The sequence below is a fragment of the Sciurus carolinensis genome, chromosome 17, assembly GCF_902686445.1.
Source record: "Sciurus carolinensis chromosome 17, mSciCar1.2, whole genome shotgun sequence".
Lineage (NCBI taxonomy): Eukaryota > Metazoa > Chordata > Mammalia > Rodentia > Sciuridae > Sciurus > Sciurus carolinensis.
The window spans coordinates 14,900,200-14,919,966 of record NC_062229.1 but is presented as its reverse complement, the minus strand read 5'-3'; the positions used below and the strand labels follow the sequence as shown (position 1 = coordinate 14,919,966).

At 62.2% G+C, this 19,767-nt stretch overlaps 1 protein-coding gene across 1 annotated transcript in view; it reads right to left on the bottom strand.

Annotated features, from left to right (window-relative positions):
- The window catches only part of Cacna1a (calcium voltage-gated channel subunit alpha1 A), a 248,011-nt gene that overhangs the window by 2,896 nt on the left and 225,348 nt on the right, over nt 1-19,767 (bottom strand). Inside the window, 14 exon segments of the mRNA XM_047531985.1 lie at nt 816-851; nt 2,188-2,301; nt 2,410-2,548; nt 2,631-2,686; nt 2,688-2,741; nt 3,783-3,883; nt 4,003-4,110; nt 8,666-8,771; nt 11,058-11,154; nt 12,946-13,073; nt 14,036-14,186; nt 15,908-16,023; nt 16,184-16,249; nt 16,531-16,647. Coding sequence (XP_047387941.1) covers nt 816-851; nt 2,188-2,301; nt 2,410-2,548; nt 2,631-2,686; nt 2,688-2,741; nt 3,783-3,883; nt 4,003-4,110; nt 8,666-8,771; nt 11,058-11,154; nt 12,946-13,073; nt 14,036-14,186; nt 15,908-16,023; nt 16,184-16,249; nt 16,531-16,647 — 1,389 coding nt within the window.

Sequence of the window (19,767 nt, the reverse complement as noted above, 5' to 3'; positions counted from 1 at the left end):
CAGCCTGGCTAGCCTGCTCCAAGAGGGAAGCCCTGAGGCCCCCTCTGTCCCCAGACAGGGCTGCTCTTTCCAGGTCCATTCCTGGGTTCTTGCCATGAGGTCCCATCTGGCCCCTGCACCCCCCACTGATTCTCAGGATCCCCCAGCCCTGGGGACCCAGCCAGGGTTGGCGGTCTGGCTGAAGGGAAGCACAGGGTCCACCTGTCCTGGCTGCCACCTGCCCTCCAGGGACAGGGAGAAACCCAGCTCCCTGCACCCCGGCTCAGCACCTCCTTGGCTAAAGGGCTGCTCTCTTCTGACCCCCTGACTCTGGCGCCAGCTGCCCAGTCCCGGCTAGCGGCTGCCCTAGTTGAGGCCTGTGGCACCCATCTTGGCCTGCAGCCCTGGGTCAGGCCTGACCCATGGAGGCCTGTGGTTCCCTGTGGCAGGCGGAGGACGGCAGAGGAGAGGCCGTGGACCCCGACCCTCCTGCAGGATCCGGCCCAGCCGTACTGCTGGAGGCCCTGCCTGAGGCAGGAGCTGAAAAGGACTTGAGGCTGCAGGGCTGGGGGTCCATGGTGGAGCTGGAGGAAGGAGCCCCCCAGAAAGAGGTGCAGGTGAGCCCGGGCGCCTCCTGCTGGGAGGCTCTGAAGAGGGAGCAGGTGGGGTGGCCCCTGCACACACAGGACACAACACACGAGGAGAGGGCTCCATGGGGGGAAGGGTGGCTGCAGAGAAAGGTGGGCCCAGGCGGCCGGAGATGGGGGGCTGCCACGAGGGGGGGTGGGGAGGAAGAGGGGCCGGAGCCCAGCTGGGGCGGCAGGCGCGGTACCTACACTGAGGTTATTCCCACGTGGCCGGCCCCTTCTCCTCTGTCACAGCCCCACGGGATGGTGCACACAGAAAAAACAGAAAGAAGAAAATAAATATAAAAGGCCAGGAGGAGCGTGTGGGTGTGGAGCATGGAGAGGTGCCGGGGAGAAGGAGAAAGAAAGGTTAAGGTCTCGGTGGGCGAGGCGGCTGGCTGTCCCCCAGCGGGTACAGAGGAGACAGACAGAGACGCAGACAGATGGCGTAGGCAAGACATCGACAGATGGGGCGGAGTGGCCACGGCCCCCTGGCCCCTGCCTCATGCAGTGTGGGGACCCTGGCTCCAGGGGAGGCTCAAAGCTTCCAGGAGGTGACCCTCCGCTGCCTTTGTCCCTGTCCTCTCCCAGGGCCCAGCAGCTAAGTCCTGAGTCTAGGGATGGGGCAGCCACATGCACTGAGTACCTCCCTCCTCAAGTTCACAGCCGCCAGAGGCCAGGCCCTTGGGCTACCCTGGCTCAGCCAGGCACAGCACAGCCTTCCGCCTGGTGCAGACAGCCACAGCACAGCACCCGGGAAGCTTGCCCCAGCCAGACATGCCAACCTGCCCGCCCGGCCGCAGCCCTCCACCTGGCAGGCCGCTGGGATGGGGCAGGGGGATGGCTCCTCCTGCCTCCGCGTCGGGCGGGCCCCAGCAGCTGGGCAAAGCAGCCACGCAGACACACGCAGCAGGCACACACGCTGTCCCGCAGCACCACGGAGACCAGACAGGAACACGAACCCCAGTCGCCCAGACCACCCACACGCTTTCCTGGGACCCACCAGGCCCCTAGTGCAGACCCACGAGTGTCCGCGCACGGTAGACGCCGCGTGCGTGCGTGTGAGTTCCGGGCGGCGGGGTTTCCCGGGGCTGGGGACGGAACCCAGCGTCTGTGACCGCCCCAGCCCCGTGGCGGCTCACTGGCCTTCTCGTTCCTTTATAGCGGGGACTGGACCCAGGCCGCTCCGCCACGGCGCCGCACCCGAGCCTGTTCTCTGGTTTGTGAACAGGGTCCTGCTAACTTGCCAGGCTGGCCTCGAACATCCATCCTCCTGGCGCAGCGCCCAGGGCTCCAGGAGCAGGATGTGCACCCCACCTGGGCAGTGGCTTTCCTGATGGCAGCTCCCCGGGGCCTGGTTGTCCCCCTGCCCTCCGCTCCCCTCCCTCAGCACCCCAAGCAGGGCAGAGGAAAACCACTTGGCCGTGACCACCACGCTCTGCCCGGGGACGCCGCTTCCCCTTCCTGCTTCCATCAGGAGGGGTCAAGAGGGCCAGGAGGGTCGGGGGCGCCAGTCGTCGGGGGCCCGCATGGCGGAGGGGCTGGGCACGGTGCTGCCCAGCGGGGTGGCGAAAGCCCTCACCTGGTTCTCGGCGGGGAGGCGGGGCATGGAGGCGGCCCGGGCCTGGCCTTCCATGGGGAGGTAGTGCTCGCTGTCCGAGTAGCCATCGGTGCCCATCTCGCGCATCTCCACGGACTGCAGGGGCACAGGGGGGGCCGGGTGAGCCCGGGGCGAGTGCGGAGCCCAGGGGCGTGGTGTCTGCGGGGGCCGCTTGCGGGCGGCAGGCGGCGGGGGCACAGGCACCTGAGAGTTGGGCTGACTGTTGGGCATGTCGGTGGGGGGCCCTCGTTCCGGGCTCCAGGTGCCAGTCTTCTGGAACATCTCCTGGGCCCGCTGGGTCACCCAGGACGGACTCTCCTTGAGGCCGCTCTCGCGAGCCATCCTGCGTGGGGACAGGCCAGGTGGGCGGGGCGCTCGGGGGCTCCAGCCTGGCGCCGGCACCTCCCCCCGCGGCGAGCACTCACAGGCCTCCTCCAGGGTCCAGCTGGGCGGAGGGGAGGGCGTTCTGCCCGGGCCCCCCCCTCCTGCGTCGGGGACGGGGGCTCCATGCGCTGGAACATGAGCGGGGTCCGGTTCTGGGGAGGCAGAGAGCAGCGTGTGCGCACAGGGGCAGGGACGGGTGGGCACAGAGAGGGTGGGCGGGAAGCTGCGGCTCGGCCAGGCCAGCAGAACAGGGGGCCGCTTTCGGAGGGGCTTGCAGCCCAGCCCGCAGCGTTCCGGAAGTCCTCTCTGGTCTCCTTCTCTTTTTTGCAGTACTGGGGATGGACCAGGGCCTGGCACATGCTCAACAAGCCCTCCATCACTGGGCCACAGCGCTGTCCCCCAGAAGTCCCTGTTGACACCCTGAGACTCCTACTCAGGTCTGATCCATCTAGATTCTTCCAAGTCCACCCGGAACTGTACCCTTCCACCCCCACCCCCAGCTAGGGGCGCTCCTGTCCCAGCTGGCCCGGCACTGGCACCTCCCCCTGCCCTGGCTCCTTCCCCCCACCCCAGAGCCCCAGAGGGTGTGGAGCACCTGAGCCAGATCTGGTCCCTCCTCTGTTGGGAGCCCTCCCTGGCTCCTGTCTCACTTGCAGTAAAAACCAGATGTTTCCCTGGACCTGTGAGGCTCTGCCCTGTCACCCCTGCTCCCTTTCTTCTGCCACCTTTGCATCCCCATTGTTCCCTGACCTCTGAAGGCACAGTCCAGCCTCAGAGCCTTGGCGCTGGCTGTTCCCTCTGCCAGGGATGCTGTTCCTGGCTATCCTTCCTTCCCGTCTCTTCTGTGTGTGCCTCCTCCCAGGGTCCCTGGACGCCCTCCACGCTGCTCTCATTGCCCCTCAGTGGGTCCACTTTGCCCCCTGGCACTAATTATTTGCTGCCAGATCTGTTCAGTCACTTGCTGCTGGTGACACGTCCCCACCTAGAATGGCTGCTCCCGTCTGCAAGCCCCGCCCCGCCTCCCAGCGCCGGGGACAGCCCCTGCACACGCCGGGGGCATCAGGTCTGTGCTGGTGGAGGCCCAATGGCCTAGCAGCATCTCAGAAACGGCCCTGCTTGGCAGGGACCTGCCCTAGTTCTGGTTGCTTCCTGTGGTCACCAGCGTGGGTGTCCCAGCTGGGCGGGCAGCGTACCTGCTCCTCGCGCATGGCCTGCAGCTTCTTGGCCTTGCTCTGCCGGTAGTACTCCATGATCATCATGGCCGCGTAGATCTTCCCCACCGTCAGGTCCGTGGCTGGGGGCACGGAGAGAACTCAGGGGCCGCCGAGCCCACCCTGGCACCCTCCCCAGGCTTCCTGTTGGCCTCCCCGTCTGTCCCCATAGGTCCCAGTCTGGGGCAGGCGCGGCTCTTACATTTGTGAGGTGTGACCAGCAGGTCGAGCGTCTTCTGGGACAGGTTTGGCCAGATGGCCATCATCTCCTTCCGGAGCTCTGCGTCCATCTGCTGCTTGTCGGCCCCACCTGCAGCGTGGGCACAACAGATGCTGACCGCCTCCCCGGGCTCCAGCAGCTTCTGGGGCAGCTGCCAAGCCAGCAACTCCCTAGGGTGTGACCACAGCTGCTCTGGTCCCCTTGGAGTCTCCAGGGCCCTGAGCTGGGCCCAGAGGCAGTCCCAGGCAGTACTGATGGAATGACCACGTGTGCCCTGGTCCTTGTGGAATGGCTTTGTAGGGAGAGTCCCGTGCTGCAAGGGGCTCATCAGCTGAGGTCCCCATCCTAGTTCCCGCTCACCAACTGCCTGGCTTACGTCCCTAGATGCCCCTCTCTCTCTGCTGGGGATGGAGCCCCTGTCTTGTGCATGCTGGGCAAGCACTCTGCCACCAAGTTAGACCCCCAGCCTCTGTCTTGTACTGCCAGGTGCCTTAGTCTCCCCATCTGTGAAATGGGGATGCTAGCAAGTCCTTCCTCTGCCTGGCTGTTTGAAGGTGACAGGGGTTAAACAAGGCCATGAGGGTGTCCCATGAGATTGGCTGATGGCTTCGTAAGGCAAGGGACAGAGAGCAGAAGTCACACAGCTATGGGGGCCGCTCTCCATGAGATTGGTGCCAGTGCTGCTGTGGGGCTCTGAAACTAGAAGGTCATCACCGGATGTGGCCCCTTGATGCTGGGCCGCTGGATCTGGAGCCCAAAGTGCTTTTTTTCCACGCTGGGGTGGAATCCGGGGCCTCCTGCAGGCTAGGCTAGCGCCCTGACACTGAGCCGCACCCCAGCCCAGAAGGGCCTTTGTGATCATGCGCAGGCGAAGCCCAAAGCTCAGGTAAATTTGGAGTAAAGGCGCTGTAGCCAGGGGGAGTTACACTGCTGCCCATCAGGCCCGCGGGGACCAGGGCTCCCTTCGCTCCCGCTTCTGCTCCGCATGCCGCCACCAGAGGGCGCCGCGAGTCCGGAGTCGGGCCGCCTCCCTCCGCGGCTCCACCTCAGGGGAAGCGAACTCTCACCCAGCGCTCTCACTACCCTGCCCGCGCTGCCAAACCCTGCGGCTCCTCCTCACTCCCCTGCGGCACGCCGACCTCCTCCCTGCTCCTTAAACGTGCCCAGCACGGGCCTGCTCGGGCCGTCCCACGGTCGTCTGTGCGGCCTGTTTCCTATGCGAGGGTCGTTTCCTAAGAGAATCGGCGTGCCTCCCTGTCCTCTGCTCCTGCAGTGTCTGCTCAGATCCTCTGTCGAAGAGGCCCCGCCGACCTCCGCCACCAAGTACCCCACCCATCACTCGACGCCTTCGGCTTTTTCTTTTGAACTAATGGGGTTGTTCCCTATCTCGCCGCGAGAGGGCGCGCGTGCAGTGTTTTCACCTTTTAATTTCTTTTTGTTTTTGGACACAGGGTCTCTCTGTCGCCCAGGCTGCCAACTAACCCCTAGGCTTAAGTGATCCTCCTGCCTCAGCCTCCCCGGTAGCTGGGGCCACAGGCATGCAACACCGCCCCTCGAGCCTGCCTTCCCTTTCTTTCATGGCCGCAGGGTCCGGCGATGCCGGGGTTCTGAGGTCCTCGGGGCCAAGGTGTGTGTGGGTGGGGCCGATCGGTGGGCCTCGGCTCGGGTTGGGGGTCCAGACTTTTGGGGATGACCTGGGATGCCTTTCGCACCTGAACCTTTTCTTCTTTCTTCCTTTATTGCAGCACGGGGCTGAGCCCAGGAGGCCTCCACCTCTGGCTACACCCCCAGCCCTGGCTGTTTCTTTTGAGATCTGTTCTCCCCAAGTTGCTGAGTTTGGCCTGGAACCTTCGATCCTCCTGCCCCAGCCTCCTGAGGAGCTGGGAGTACAGGCGGGCACCACTGCACCTGACTTTAGGAGGATCTAAAGTGTTCCTAACACAAAGCCATCGCGAACGTTGGCGGAAATGGGTGTGCTGATCACCCTGGCGGGATCATGACACTCTGCACGCATCTCTAGCACCGTGCCCCATGGACACCTGTCATCATTACTGTCAACTGAGAATCAAATCACAAATATGTTTCCAGCTCCTCTGGGAGCGAAGGACGCTTCCCACTGTGGTGCACTGAACTGTGTCCCCACCACCTGCCAAAGCTCATAAGGTGAAGCCCTCACGCACCCGCGGCCACATTTGGAGATGGGACCTTGAAGGGTGTGAGGTCAGTGGGACCCTAACGAGAGGCAGCTGGAGAGAAGACAGTGTGCCAAGGGGGGGCACTGCGGGCCCAGGCTAAGGCCAAGGACAATGCCCTGCGGCCCTGACCTCTGTCTCCAGACGCCCAGCGTGTGCATTAGTCCCACGCCTCTCTCAGCCTCAAGCGGGCTCCGACCTCACCGCCCACTGAGGCGGGGGCTGTTCTCCGCTGCGGGGGCTGCGGGGTCCGGCGCCCAGCGGCTCACTGGCCTCCACCCCCCAGGTGCGGGGCGCGTGCGGGGCGCACTGCTGGCTGCCCCAGGCGATGACCCAGGCTGCCTCCGCACTGCCCCGCGTGCGGGGCAGAGTCCCTGGCTGGGAAGCAGCCCTACTGTCACAGTGCTGTGGAGCTGCGCGCAGGCTGGTGGACTCAGGCTCCACCTCTGAACCGCCCCATCTGCTCTTTCTCTCCTCAGCGTTTGTCCCCCAGGTGTTGACTCTGCTTGGGTGGCACCCCGCCCTCGCCTCAGGTTTCGCTGCTTCTCTTCAGTCCTGAGGACAGGAGGTGGCTCTTCCCCTGTTGCATCCCAACTGCCGAGGGCAGGGCTGGGCATACAGTGGGTGCTCAATGAATGCTCTTTTCGGGGCTCATGGCTGCCAGTGGCTGGCTGAGACGGTGTGCCAGAAGCCACCATCCTCAGCCCTCGTGAGGGTCCAGAACCTTTAGGGCTGCTGCAGACTGGGTGCTGGGGCAGCGGGGCTCCAGGGCTGGCCCCTGCGGCCCCTGGGAGGGAGATAGTGGGCCTCCGGCTGGGCGGCCGAGTGGGGTGGGAGCATCTGGGCTCAGAGCCGCGCGCTCCCTCCTCCCTCCCTCTCCTTCTCTTTCTTTTTGGCGCCTGGATTGACCCCAGGGACGCTCTACCACTGAGCTACATCCAGTCCTTGCCAGGACAGGGTCTCAGTAAGTTGCCAGGCTGGCCTTGGGCTTCTGATCCTCCACGCTTATCCTCCCAAGCTGCTGAGGTTACAGGCAGGTGCCAGAGGGCCCGTCCAAAGACAAGACAAAGGCGTTCCTGTCCTGGGCATGCTGTGGGCCAGCACTGGGGACAGTGCGGCCCCAGGGGTGCTCTGGCAGGGACTGGAGTCTGTCACTGCTCCATCCTGAGCTCTGGTCCACCATAGTTAGTGCCCTGCAGGGGTGACCAGTATTCACAAAGCTCGCCAGCGTGGGGCTGGGTGCATGATGTGCCAACGGTCTAACGTTTGCTCAGGCAGGTGGCAGGCTCTGCCCAGGTGGCCTGGGTGGGAAGCCGGAGGAGGGCCTGAGTCCTTCAGAAGGGGGCCTCAGGGCTGGGACATAACATCTAGGATAAAAGACCGTAGGAGAGAATGACTTCCTCTAGATTCTCCGGGAGGAGACCGGGGAGGGGCAGAGGCAGGGATGGAGAGGGCTGTCCCTGCCCCCGGGGGCTCACAGGGCAGGCGAGACACGGGCTGAGAACCGAGGACTGAGCCGTACCACCCGTGGCCCTTCTGGCCTGCTTCAGAGGAGGCTGGGATGCTCAGTGCCCTGAGGGAGCAGGTGGCCCACGGGGAGACCAGGGCCTCCGCCTTGTAGCCCAAGGAACTAAATCTGCCTGGACCGACCAGAAGTATATTCTTTCCCTGGCCTCAGAGGACAATCCCTTGACGCTGCCCCTGGGAGACCCTGAGTGTAGGGCTCCGCTGCAGCCTGGGCTTCCTACCCAGGAACTGCCGGCTGATAAATGGACGCTCCGAGCCACTGGCTCTGTGGTATGCTGCACGGCACAGCCGGCTAATACAGGACCAGGGTCAGAAGGGCCGTCACCTCGCAAGGTCCGCAGCGAGGACCTTCCCCTTGCACAAGCTGCCAGCATGCTGCCCTCTGCGTGAACAGCAGAGTGGTTGGCCTTTGCCAGAGCTGGTGCCATGCTACTGGGACTCTGGATATATACAACTGGGAGCTAACTAAGCTGCTTTTCTTCATAAAGTACTCAGCCTCAGGTTACCTCATGATAGTGACAGAAACTGGACTAACGTAGGCAGGCCATTATTTCCAGTCCACGGTCCTCGGAGAGGAGCCTGTTCAGAGGTGAGCTGGATTAGCTGCCACCTCCGCTCCAGTCGCGACAAGGCTTCTCCTGGCTTGGAGGCCAAGTCAGTTCGGGGCAGCCCCCGGTGGTTTCCCCTTTCTTCCCCTCCCTCATCCCGACCTCAGGGCCTTTGCGCATGCAGGCCCCTCTGGCGGGGCGCCTTCTCCCCAGGCATCCTCTCCTTCCTCAGAACCCTCTTGGGGAGCCCCCGTTTAGAGGCGTGTCCGGCATGTGAGACGCACATTGGGAGTTTGCAGGAAGAGAGGCCACGCAAGGCGCAGCTCTTCCCCGCGCCGTTTCCCCACCGGGTCCTGCCTGCGGCCGCTCTGCCCTTACCCTTGGCTATCTTGATGTCCAGGGCCGTGCGGATCAGAGCCATGAGGGTGGAGTTGAAGTGGACGGTGTTGTCATCCGCCACGGGCAGATCCATCCGCAGGAGCCTCTACAGAAAACCCCGGGTGAGGGCCGTCACTCTCACGTCCCCGCGGGTCCCCCCCCCCCCCCGCGACCACACCCACTGCCCCAGGGAGCTCCAGGAGAACTCTGAAGGCCGGGACCCCACCCTGATCACCCTCCCAGCACCGCTTCCTGATCGCCTTCGGAGGCCAGGCTGCAGGGAGGGCGCCTGCCCCGCTGCGCCCCGTCAAGTCCCATGGGCTAGAATGGAGGCCGGGCCTCCGGGGCTGCCTTTCCGCGCCCTGCCCCAGAGTTCCCCTGGGCAGCTCCATCCCACGCGAACCCGAGAACGAGCACAAGCCCATCCCACGCACGTGCAGCAGCAGCAGAGGTCCCGGCCACAGCCGCACCCGCCCCGCCCCGCTCGCCAGACCAGGGCAGACCGGTGGGCACGGGCCACATTCCTCCGGAAGCAGCAGGCAGCGGCCCCCCGCGCTGGGGCAGGCCCCTCGCAGCATGCAGGGGGCTGTGACACAGAACAGCACAGACAGGGCGCATGCAGACGGAATCTCGAGACTCATTCATAGCTCTGTGGAAAGTGTATCTGGGGGCCTGGTTGCGCCTGGGCTCTGTGTGCACGTAGGGAAAGGGCGGGGCATCCCATGGCCAAGGGAAGATGATACTCCCTGCGTCCCAGGCAGGGGCTCTGTCCTGTGCTCGGTGGTGAGGGAGGGGGTCAGGCTGGCGTGCACCAGCCCAGGCTGAGGTGGACCGGGGATAGGGCAAGGTTGGGGTTCACCCGGGATTTCCCATACACATGGACAGGAAACAGAGGGAAAGAGCGTCGGGGAGGAAGCCGGGAGTGGGAATGGAGTGGGGGCTGGGGCAGGACAGGAGGGAGGTAGTAGATTGAAGACAGGGTGGAGCTTTGTGTACAGCTGTGCAGGTTGTACACTGCACAAAGGGATCCCCACCTTAGAAATCTTGGATCTGCGTATCTAATATGAGAGTTCCCCCTCAGTTAGCATAAAAGCATCGTGTTCTCACCACAAGGGTGGACCACAACAATCTCCCAGCACTCTTTCTGTGGAAAGAGTGTTCTTTCAAATTTGCACAAAGGTGCCTTAGAGGCTCTGCATGGAGACCAGGAGCAGAGGGCTCTGCTTCCCTCTATTGTGCACACACACGCTCCAAGAAGGGACACGAGGAAAACCAGAGCCCCAGTGGCCGTGCACACCTAAAATCTGTTACTCAGAGGCTGAAGTAGGAGGACGGCAAACTCAGGGCCAGCCCAGGTAAGTTGGTGAGACCCCGACTCAAAGTAAAAAAGGCTGGGGTGCGGCTCAGAGGCCAAGGGCTCTGGGTTCAGTCCTCAGCCCCAGGGGGAAAAGCTTGAGAGACAGGGACAGGCAGGGCGGCCTTGTCCTGGTCTCCACGGAGGAAGAGGCCAGGGGAGGCTGGCAGGCTAGGTGAGGGGTGGGTGCGGGAGGTGGGGGGGCAGCCGCAGGGGGCAGGAGTAACGCAGACAGCAGGGGACACGGGATCACATGGAGAGGGATGGGATGGCGGGGTAACGGTTCTGGGCAAGGGGGGGTCCTCAGAGGTCATCCCTGAGCTTCTCAGGACAAGTGGAGGGAACAGAGCATCTGTCCTTGGGTGCCAAGGGAGATTCCAGGACGGAGGCCGGGGTGGCCTGGCCCGGCCGCCTGGCGGCAGGCCCCTTGCACCCTCAGCCAGCATGCACCCCCCGGTCGGCCGCGGCGCCTGCCCGCCCCAGGCCCCGCCAAGGCAGCGTGCATGGCCTGCGTCAGTGTGCCACCGTCCAGGGGTCCAGCTGCGTGCGGCCCGCCTGCCCACTCTGGAACAATGGAGAGGCCGGTTGGGGTGTCTTTGGGGCTGGGGGCTGGGGAGGCATCTCTGGGGAGGGGAGGCTCTGGGGAGCATCTGATCCCCAAGGCCCTGAGTCAGAGATCAGCGTCAGGTGAGTGTGTGGAGGTCCCCGGGGCCTGGGGGCTCCAAGTACACACAGGAGGGCCGGGGCCTGCTCTGGGGGGGCAGAGATGCGGCTGTGACTCCCTTCCCTCCCCCGGCATGTCGGCCATAATGGAGTCTCAGAACACGTAGACACTCATCAGAAAAACCACACAGTGTGCTGCTTAGAGTACAGGGATGGTCAGGGGCCAGTTACTCAGGGAGAAAAGAAAAAAGAAGAGGAGGAGGAGGAGGAGGAGGAGGAGGAGGAGGAGCGCTGGAAGAAGACTCGGCTGGCGATTCTGTTCAGCACTGAAAAATCCCAGTGCGTGGACGTGGGTGGTCGGCAAAGGTAGACTACCTTGTAGGCCACTCTGGCCGGACACTTCTTCCCCAGACCCAGGGGCGGAGACATGTGTCTCAGCATCTGATACATGTCCGGGTAAGGCATGCGGCCCCTGGCAGCACCGAAAACAGAGAACGAGGGGGGACAGAACCAAGGCAGGGCGGGAGCGGGAGAAACAGAAGAAAACCCAAAAGAACCGGAACAAACAACGAACAAACAACCAAAAAATAGGGAAAGGAAAAGAAAACAAAAACAAACAAACAAAAAAAAACCAAAAAACCACACGAGCCGAAAAAATAGAGAAGCAGAGAACGGTAAAATAGATATTTCAAACAAATGGAAAAGAGGAGGGAAAAATGGAAGAAAAGGTAATTAAAAAGGATTATTTCACTGCTCACAAGCAGGGAGAGAGAGGGAGGAGAGCAGTCAGCCTCCGCTCGCACCCGAGGGTCCTGGCGGGCGCCTGAGCCTCGCGGGGCTTGTGGTCATTTGGAAAGAGGGGAACGTTCTCTGGTTTGGCTGAGGCTGGTCTCTGAGGGGCCGAGGTGGGGAGGGGAGCCGGGAGGGGGAGGGCGGTGCGGTGCCCCGGGCGGGCTGATCTGGGGTGCCGTGGAGACCCGGTGGGCAGTCTGAGCTGAGAGCAAGCAGGGATGGCTGAAGGGAACAGACGTGTGTCCCATGCTTCACCGGCTCTACGCGCTGCATTCTGTCGGCTAAGTTTCTAGTTCAATGCGAGAGGGGGCTCTGTTTCTGAGAGGTATATATATATACGAAATATATATACGGAGGAACCCCAAGCCACACTCATTCCACGGATGCTAGCAGGTTTTAGTGGAAGTCAAACCTTGCAAGCAACCCTATGAGGACATTTCTTGCCTAGGCCGAGAGGGGGAGAGATTACACGCAATAAACTGTACATGTCCTTATAGTGAATCCGCCCGCTGCAAGGAGAAGACAGGGGTTAGTGAGGCCCGGGCCGGGCTGCCGCGGCGTCCCCAGCCCGCGGCCAGGCTGGCCCCTCCTGGTCTCAGGAGTGCTGGCGGCTTGGGACCAGGAAAGGTCCCTGGCACATTCCAGGGCACTGCAGACCCTAGGCGGGCAGGGGCGGGGTGCTGGCTGGGGTGCCTCCCCCCAGCCCTGGGCTTCTTGCCTCCTCCACAATCTATGTGGGCTACCCTGAGGGGGCTGGTGACAGAGAGGAGGGGACAGCGGCCGACCTAAAATCAAAAGAGGAAGAGTTAGGAACCCATCACAGCCGGCGCCCGGCTTGGCCCAGCCTCAACCTCTGGGGGCTTGTGGGGGCTGCAGGGATGCAGAGGCCAGGCCTCCCCGCCAGGGCGGGGTACAGGAAGGCGAGCGCCCCAGAAGCTCTTTCAGCCCCAGCCCAGCCCTGGGGGGGGTGGGGGGCTCTGGGCCTTCTCAGGGGGCCGCCGGGTGTCCTGCAGGGACTGGGTGCCGAGTGGCTCTTGGGCCCAGGCACCAGGTGCAGCTGACCTGAGACCACTGCCTTCGCCTGAGGGGCTCTGGGGTGTCCAGAGATGGGGCTCTCTCTCCTGGTGTCAGGGGCGCTGACACAGGGTGTCACACAGGGTGCTGCTCCTTTGCAGCTGGCCACACCTGCCTGGGTGGCCAGCCTCTCCCGCACCCCCATAGTGGAGGCTGGAGGCCTGAGATGCCGAGCTGTCCTCGTCATGAACCCGGGCTCCCCAAACCCTGTCACCCCCTCTCTTCTCCTAGGAACCTGGGACTTTGGCAAGGCCCTGGGGCACTCAGCCCCCTGGGCCAGGGTCACGGTCCTCACTCTCCTCTGGACCAACTCTGTGAGATCTCTGCTAGAGCCCGGGGCCACCGCCCAGCTGCGGGAGGCGCGCCACCAGGCGGAAGGTTCCAGACGAGTCCTTACCAAGCTGCGGGGTCGTACTCCGCCCAGACGCGCACGTACTCGTCCAGGTGGTGGGGGCCCAGGATGGAGGAGTCTCGGGTGAGGTACTCGAAGTTGTCCATGATGACGGCGACGAAGAGGTTCAGCATCTGTGGGGACCCCCGGGACGGAGTGGGGGCGGAGGGGGAGAGCTGGGTGGCTGGCAGACAAGGCCCCCGAACTCCCGCAGGGGCCAGGGACGGAGCGAGGCCAGGAGCACAGTGGAGGCGCTCACTGACCCAAGCGGGACCAGCGAGCGTGCGTGAGGGTGCCGACGGGAGGAGAGAGACAAGACGGAGAGACGGCGCGGGGGCTGGGGTGGCCAACGCCAAGGGGACCACCGCGTGGGAGGCCCCGGGAGCCCCTCAGCTGCCCCACAGGACCAAAGTGCGACACTCATCCCGTCTCCAATGGGAGATTCTGGCCCTTTCCGGATGCCGGCAATGTCTGGTGACATTTTTGGTTGTCACCACTGGGGGGAGGCACAGGGCTATCGTTTGCATCTCGAATGTCCCCTCAGACTCATCCTGATGCTCAGCACTGTTCCGAGGGAAGGGCCTGGGCCACGAGGCCCGACCTCATCAGTGGGCGGAGCCACTGCCGGGGTCATGGATGACCTCGTGGAAACCGCAGCAAGTGGGGCCTTGCTGGAGGCAGGAGCTGCTGGTGGCAGGCCCTGGAAGGGACGCTTGGTCCCCCAGGCTCTTTCCCTTTCTCCCTCTTCTTCCTGGCTGCCATGATGTTCCGCCTCCTCACAGGCCTGTCCCAAGGGAGCCAGCTGCCCAGGGACCGAAGTGTCTGAAGCCATAAGCCAAAGACACATCGTGCCTCCTTCCAGCTGATCTTCCTGAGTGTTTTGTCACAGCAACTAAGGGCGGACTAACGCGGTCCTCGAGCGCTGTGGGCATCTTGGCTGAAGTCGGGCTGCCCACCCTGCAGACCCATCGGGCCCCCAAGGTCAGCAGGATCCAGGGGGAGACTCGGGTTCACCCAGGTGAATGCCCTGGAGGGAGCGGGTCAGTCGTGTTCTAGAGAAACCCATCCCGAGTGGGAGACGGGTCCGCAGACTCACCAGAAACGAGCAGAGGAAGATGAAGGAAACGAAGTAAAAGTAGGCGAACTCGTTGCCGCAGTCGGCTGTCAGGATGCCGGAGTTCTTATCGCAGGGCTTCCCGCTGAGGCAGGAAAGCATGATGTTGTGCCAGGCCTCGCCGGTGGCGCTCCTGGGGACAGGGAGGGGCGTCAGGGCCGGGGCACCTGGCTCGGACAGGAGGCCTCTCCTCTCGGGAAGGGGCGCCTGCGGGCTGAATACTGGGCTCTGGAGCTGGATGCACAGGATCTGCCCCTGGTCCACCACCTCCTTTCCCTAGGAGACCACAGCGGGACAGTCTCGACCTTGGCTGGCCAGTGAAGCCCACGGGGACTTTTAAAAATGCTGACGCTGGGTTAGGAGCACTCGGGCCGGATGGCTTGCTCAGCCGCGGGAAGCTCCATCCCCAGCCTGGGGTGGGAGGGTGGATGCTGGTGCCCCACCCCCACAGGCTGACCCAGCGCTGGGGTCCTGAGGCACCTGCCCAATTTCAAAGCTCCCTTCCCTCCAGGCCGCCCTCCTCTCTGAGTATTTCCCCTGGGCCACTCTGCGCCAGGCGAGGCAGGCTCCCCGGCCACAGGGTCTTTGCATCAGCTGACCCCTCTGCCTGGATACCCTTCCTCAGACATCTGCACAGCTCCCTCCTTTACCTATGTCCCTCTGTCACACCTCCAGACAGGTGTGACCTACGGATCCTCCATTCCTTCCTTTCTGGAGTTAGATGAATTTTTTTTTTTTTTTTTATTGTGGCAAAATACTTAAATTGACCATTTTAACCACTGTGAAATGCTCCACTAAGTACATTCCCATTATCATGTGACTGTTCACACCGCCCACCCCAGAACTGTTTCCTTACCCCAGACTCTGATGGCATTCAGTACTGACTCCCTGTTCTCTCCCAGCCTGGCACCCACTGTTCCAGTCCCCAGCTCTGTGAATCCACCTATTCTTGGTGCTTTGTGCAAGGGGCACAGACAATATTTCCTTCTTGGTGGTTTTGGGGATTGAACCAGGGTGTTCTACCACTGAGGTACTTACATTCCGCTACTTACATTCCCAGCCCTCTTTATTTTGAGACAGGGTCTCCCTAAATTGCCCAGGCTGGCCTTGAACTTAGGATCCTCTTGCCTCAGCCTCCGGGGTAACTGGGATCACCGGCCTGAGCCTCCACCCCCTAACTCCCATTCCCTGTTGATCGAAAATTTTATCTCCAGCTAGAATATTCTATAATTATTTTACCAACTGTGTGTCTTCCTCAGGGGAAAATAAATTTTCAAAGGGCAGAAAATGTTTTCCCCTTGCCTCTGCGGTACGCCCAGTTCCCGCAGTGTGCCTGTCACACAGTAGCTACTCAATAAACCTCCGTGGAATGAATGGAGGCGCTCTAATGTGCCGCCAGGCTCAAAAACCAGAGACTCCACCAGGGCAGCCTCAGACTCCTCACGTGTCGGATGCGGTGGTCAAGATCCCCCACTTGGCTGGGGCTGTGGCTCAGTGGTAGAGCGCTTGCCTAGCACGGGTGACGCAGGGCGTTCAATACTCAGCACCACATACAAATAAATAAAGGTTCATGGACAACTTAAAAAAAAAAGAACCCCCACTTCAGGAGGCAGACAGGAGGATCCCTGAAGAATGCCCTCGCCACCTGCCCTATCACCATCCTGGCGCCCCACGCGCCCATCCCAAACCTCCCCGGAAGAGGAGGAGGTGGAGGAGGAGGAGGAGGAGGAGAGGGGGGCACTGAAGAGACAGCGCATGTTCCCCACCGGAAGAGAAGGATATAGGCACACCCCCTCCACCCCCGGAAGAAAAGAATGAGGGCCCGCCCCAAGGGTGAGGCCACGCCCCTCTCACCGGAAGAGAAGCATGAGCGCCTGGAAGAAGGTCCGGAAGTTGTTGTGCTCAGTGATTTGGAACTCGTCCTCGTCACTGTCCTCGTCCTCCACGTCGATGCCAATGTTGCCAAACACCTGTGGGATTGAAGGGTGACCACCAGGGCCAGCCCCGCACCCCAAAGCCCGTGGCTTCAGGGGAACCAGCTCCATCCCTGCGGCTGCCTTTCTGATTTGGGTTCCACTGACCCAGTGCTGCCTGGGGGGGGCTGCCCTGCTGGGTGGGGCTGGTGCTCACCTGCATCCCGATGATGGCATAGATGAAGAAGAGCATGGCGATCAGCAGGCAGACATACGGCAGGGCCTGGCGGGAGGGTAGGCAGTGAGCGGTGCTGGGCCCCTGGGCCACACCACTCCCTTCCCCTGTCCCAGCCCCCCACTGGTCTGGCGGCCGCGCTGGCCACTGGGGCTCTGTGATGAGGTCTTCAGAGCTCTGAAGACACGCCAGGGATGGGAAGTTGGACAAGAGCCTGAAGATGACATTCTAGCAAGGCTACGGCACAGAGTCATTTCCAGTTTGATGCACCTGGTGCATAGCAGTCTGCTCTTCTTGGCCCTGGGCCAGTGGTAGGGCCAGGGGCTCACCTTGAAGGACTGCACGAAGGTCCAGAGAAGAATGCGGATGGTGTAACCCTGACGGAGGAGTTTGATGAGCCGGGCAGCCCGGAAGAGGCGGAGAAAACTCAGGTTGATGAAGTTATTCTGGGGAAACGGAGGGAGAGGGGTGACCATCCACCCACCCGGAGGAGCTCAGAACTGTCACCACTCACAGAGGCCCCTACATGAAGCCAACCAACAGGAAAAAAGCAAGCCAGACCCCAAATAAGGAGGGAGAGGAGAGAAAGCACTATTAATGCAATGGTGCAGAGGGAAAACTCGAAAAAAGGAGGGACGTGAGGGAGAGAGAGGGTGGGAAGGAGGAAAGGCATCAACTCAAAAGCATACTCCCTCCCTGCCAGCCCCACCCGCAGTGGGGAAAAGGAAAGAAAAAGGGGAAGGAGGAGAAGGGAGCGGGGGTGGGGAAGAAATAACAAAAGATCAAGGAAAAGAAAATATATCCGAATCATCCAATCAGGAAAAAAATCGAGATGGTTTTTATTTCTCCCAACAACCAAATGCACTGAGACGATAGGACACAAGCGGGTCAAGTTGCGGAACCCATCACACGTGTACGATGCACAAACACCAGGGCGGGGGCGGGGTGGGGGTCGCCAGCACGCTCAGGCCTGGAGGACATGTGCGGGTTCCGAGGGCATGTTACGCTCCGGGCCAGAAATGCATCTGTCACGGGACTCACCGGGCACTGCCCTGCCCTGCCCTGCCGAGCTGCCCACCCGCTCCTGCCCGCCCTGACCTCACCCCACGGCCAAGAGGAGCAGCGGCTGGAGCCAATGGGGAGAAGCAGAAGAGCATCTTTTCTTACCCCCTTGGCGAGCGGGAATGGGGAGGACGGGAGGGAGCTGGGGCTGTTCGGCTGCAGGGCGAGTCCTCGCTGCCCGCTGAGTCGGAGAAGATGCATTTGGGGCCCTCTCCCCCCTCAGGGATGGCTTCTCAGCTTCTGGGGCTGGGTGGAGTGTCACGGGACCAGGCCTGCGGGAAGCAGGAACGACTCAGCTCCCATGGGTGGGTGAGCTCGGAATCAACCCCGGGGCCCACCAAGGGGCCAGTGCTGGGGGCGGGGAGGTGGGGTTGTCCCTGCCCCCAGGACCTCCCTGGGTGGACCCTGCCTTTGCTCAAAAAAGCGTCTGTCTGGTCACTGCCTCTGTGTCCTCCCACCCAAGCTAGAAGTGGAGCAGGAGGCCAGCTGGAAATGGTGGTCACAACCTGTGGGTGTTTACATGACCGTCCTGAGGCTTCAGGGGACACTGGCTGGGAGGCTAGAAGTCACAAATGAACCTGTTTGGCCAGTGAGGTAATTTGTTGGGTCTGAGTAGTGTCTTTTTATTTGGTTGTTGAAAATAGTTGACATCATTTAAAAATAGGATTTGGCTTACCAGTCTGGTTTTCTGACACCCCGGGCCTCGCACGGCTGCCCTGGAGGCAGGCCACATGCTTCCCAAGGTCCCTTTGTAGCAGTGGCATTGGCTTTCCTGGTTAACTGGCCTCTGCTTGGCCCCCAGAGGCATCTGAGTTGGAGATCCCTGCCTCAGGCAGACATGGAAACCTCCCATCACTAGCTAGGACCCTGCAGGGTGGAGGCAGGAGGGTAGAGGGTCTCCTGCTAAGAGGGACCTCAAAGGGAGTCTGGCCTAAGGGACTTGTAGGAGCCCCAATACAGGCCCCATGGCGAGGGTGAACACTGCTGAGCCCTCACTCCCAAATGGCACAGGGTGAACCATCCAGGGAGCCCCAGTAATCACAGCCGCCCTCCCGGCTTCAGATGTGTGCCAGTTTGGTCAATGAATTACACTGACATTTTACTTGGTGCTTCTGGGGCACGGGGTTGGGAGGGACCCCCTGTTACTGGATCTGTGTCTGTCACTGGCTCTGGCCTGGGAGCTGAGAGGAAGGGACTGGAATTCCAGGAATTTCTGAGGTTGGCAAGAGGCCTCTGGGTTTGCTGGTGTCTAGGATGCTCTCTGGGATGGGGAAGGGGCTGGGGCCCTACCTGACCACACTGGGGCCAATCATAGTGACAGTGCCAAGTTCTCACACCAGCCCCCAAACCCAGCTTGGTTCAGAGAATCCCCTCTGAGCCCAACTAACCTGATCCCCAGCCCTGCCTGGCCACCCAGCTCCACCTGGGGATGGGGCCAATGGCCCAGGTGTCCCCAGCCCCCTCCCTTACACCCCCAGAGTACAAGCCATCCCTTCCATGGGGCGGATCATAACATGTGGACTCGGCGGAGCATGCAGAGGCAGGCGGGCCCTGGAAGCAGCCTCGGGGCTCAGGGTGGAGCCTGCCACCATGCGAAGAAGCAAGGGATCTGGCAGGGAGATGCGTGCAGACAGCATGCTGTCCTCTGGGAGCTGAGGGAGGAGGAGACACGAGGGGGGAGACAGGAGAGGTCTGGCTGGGGCGAGGGTCCTGGGCAGCCCTCATCTGCCTGTCTCTTCCGGTACCAAGCCTGCTGCATGCCCAGCTTCCAGAACTCCCTCTACCTAGCTTCCTCAGACCCGCCCTGCGCTCCCCCACTGGGGCCTGTGCAGCTGGACACAGGCCCTAGGGGCACAGAGTCCATCTCCCTTCCAGTGACATGCTCAGAGCCAGGTGTCCCTTGAGCATGCAGAAGGACATGGGAGCCACCTACCCAAGGGCCACACAGAAATTCTGCCCCCTGCAGACCTCACTTCCTGCTGGACCTCACCTCAGAGCTCCAGGTGCCCAATGCCTGCCTCCCTGGCTGCTTCTGGGCTCAGAGGGGACACCACGCCCACACCCGTCCTCTTCCCCAGGCCGCTCCCTCCTGGCACTCCCTGGCCTCTCTCTCCCAGTTTCCAGGCCTGCTCCAGGCTCTGGGCCAGTCTCCTCCAGCTCCCTGCTGGCTCCACTGTCACCTGTCGCCTCTTGCTGGGATTCCTGGTGCCCACCTCCAGCCCTGCCCCGTCTCACTCTAGCCAGCCATCTGGTCTGAACCTCTCCAAATCACGTCACCTGGGTCAAATCTCTCTGGGCCTCTCCTGGTGCTTAAGCTAAGATTCCACAGCATTGTCGCCTGGCCCTGCCTCCTTGGCCCTCCCCGGCTCTCAGAGTTAGCCTTCCTCTGCCCTCTTGGCTCCAGCCACACCCTCTCCCCTGCCCCAGGGCCTTTTCACACACTGTTGTGGGGCCCCGAATGCCCTTTTCTCTGCTCTCCACCTGGTTCATGCTGCTCAGCCTTC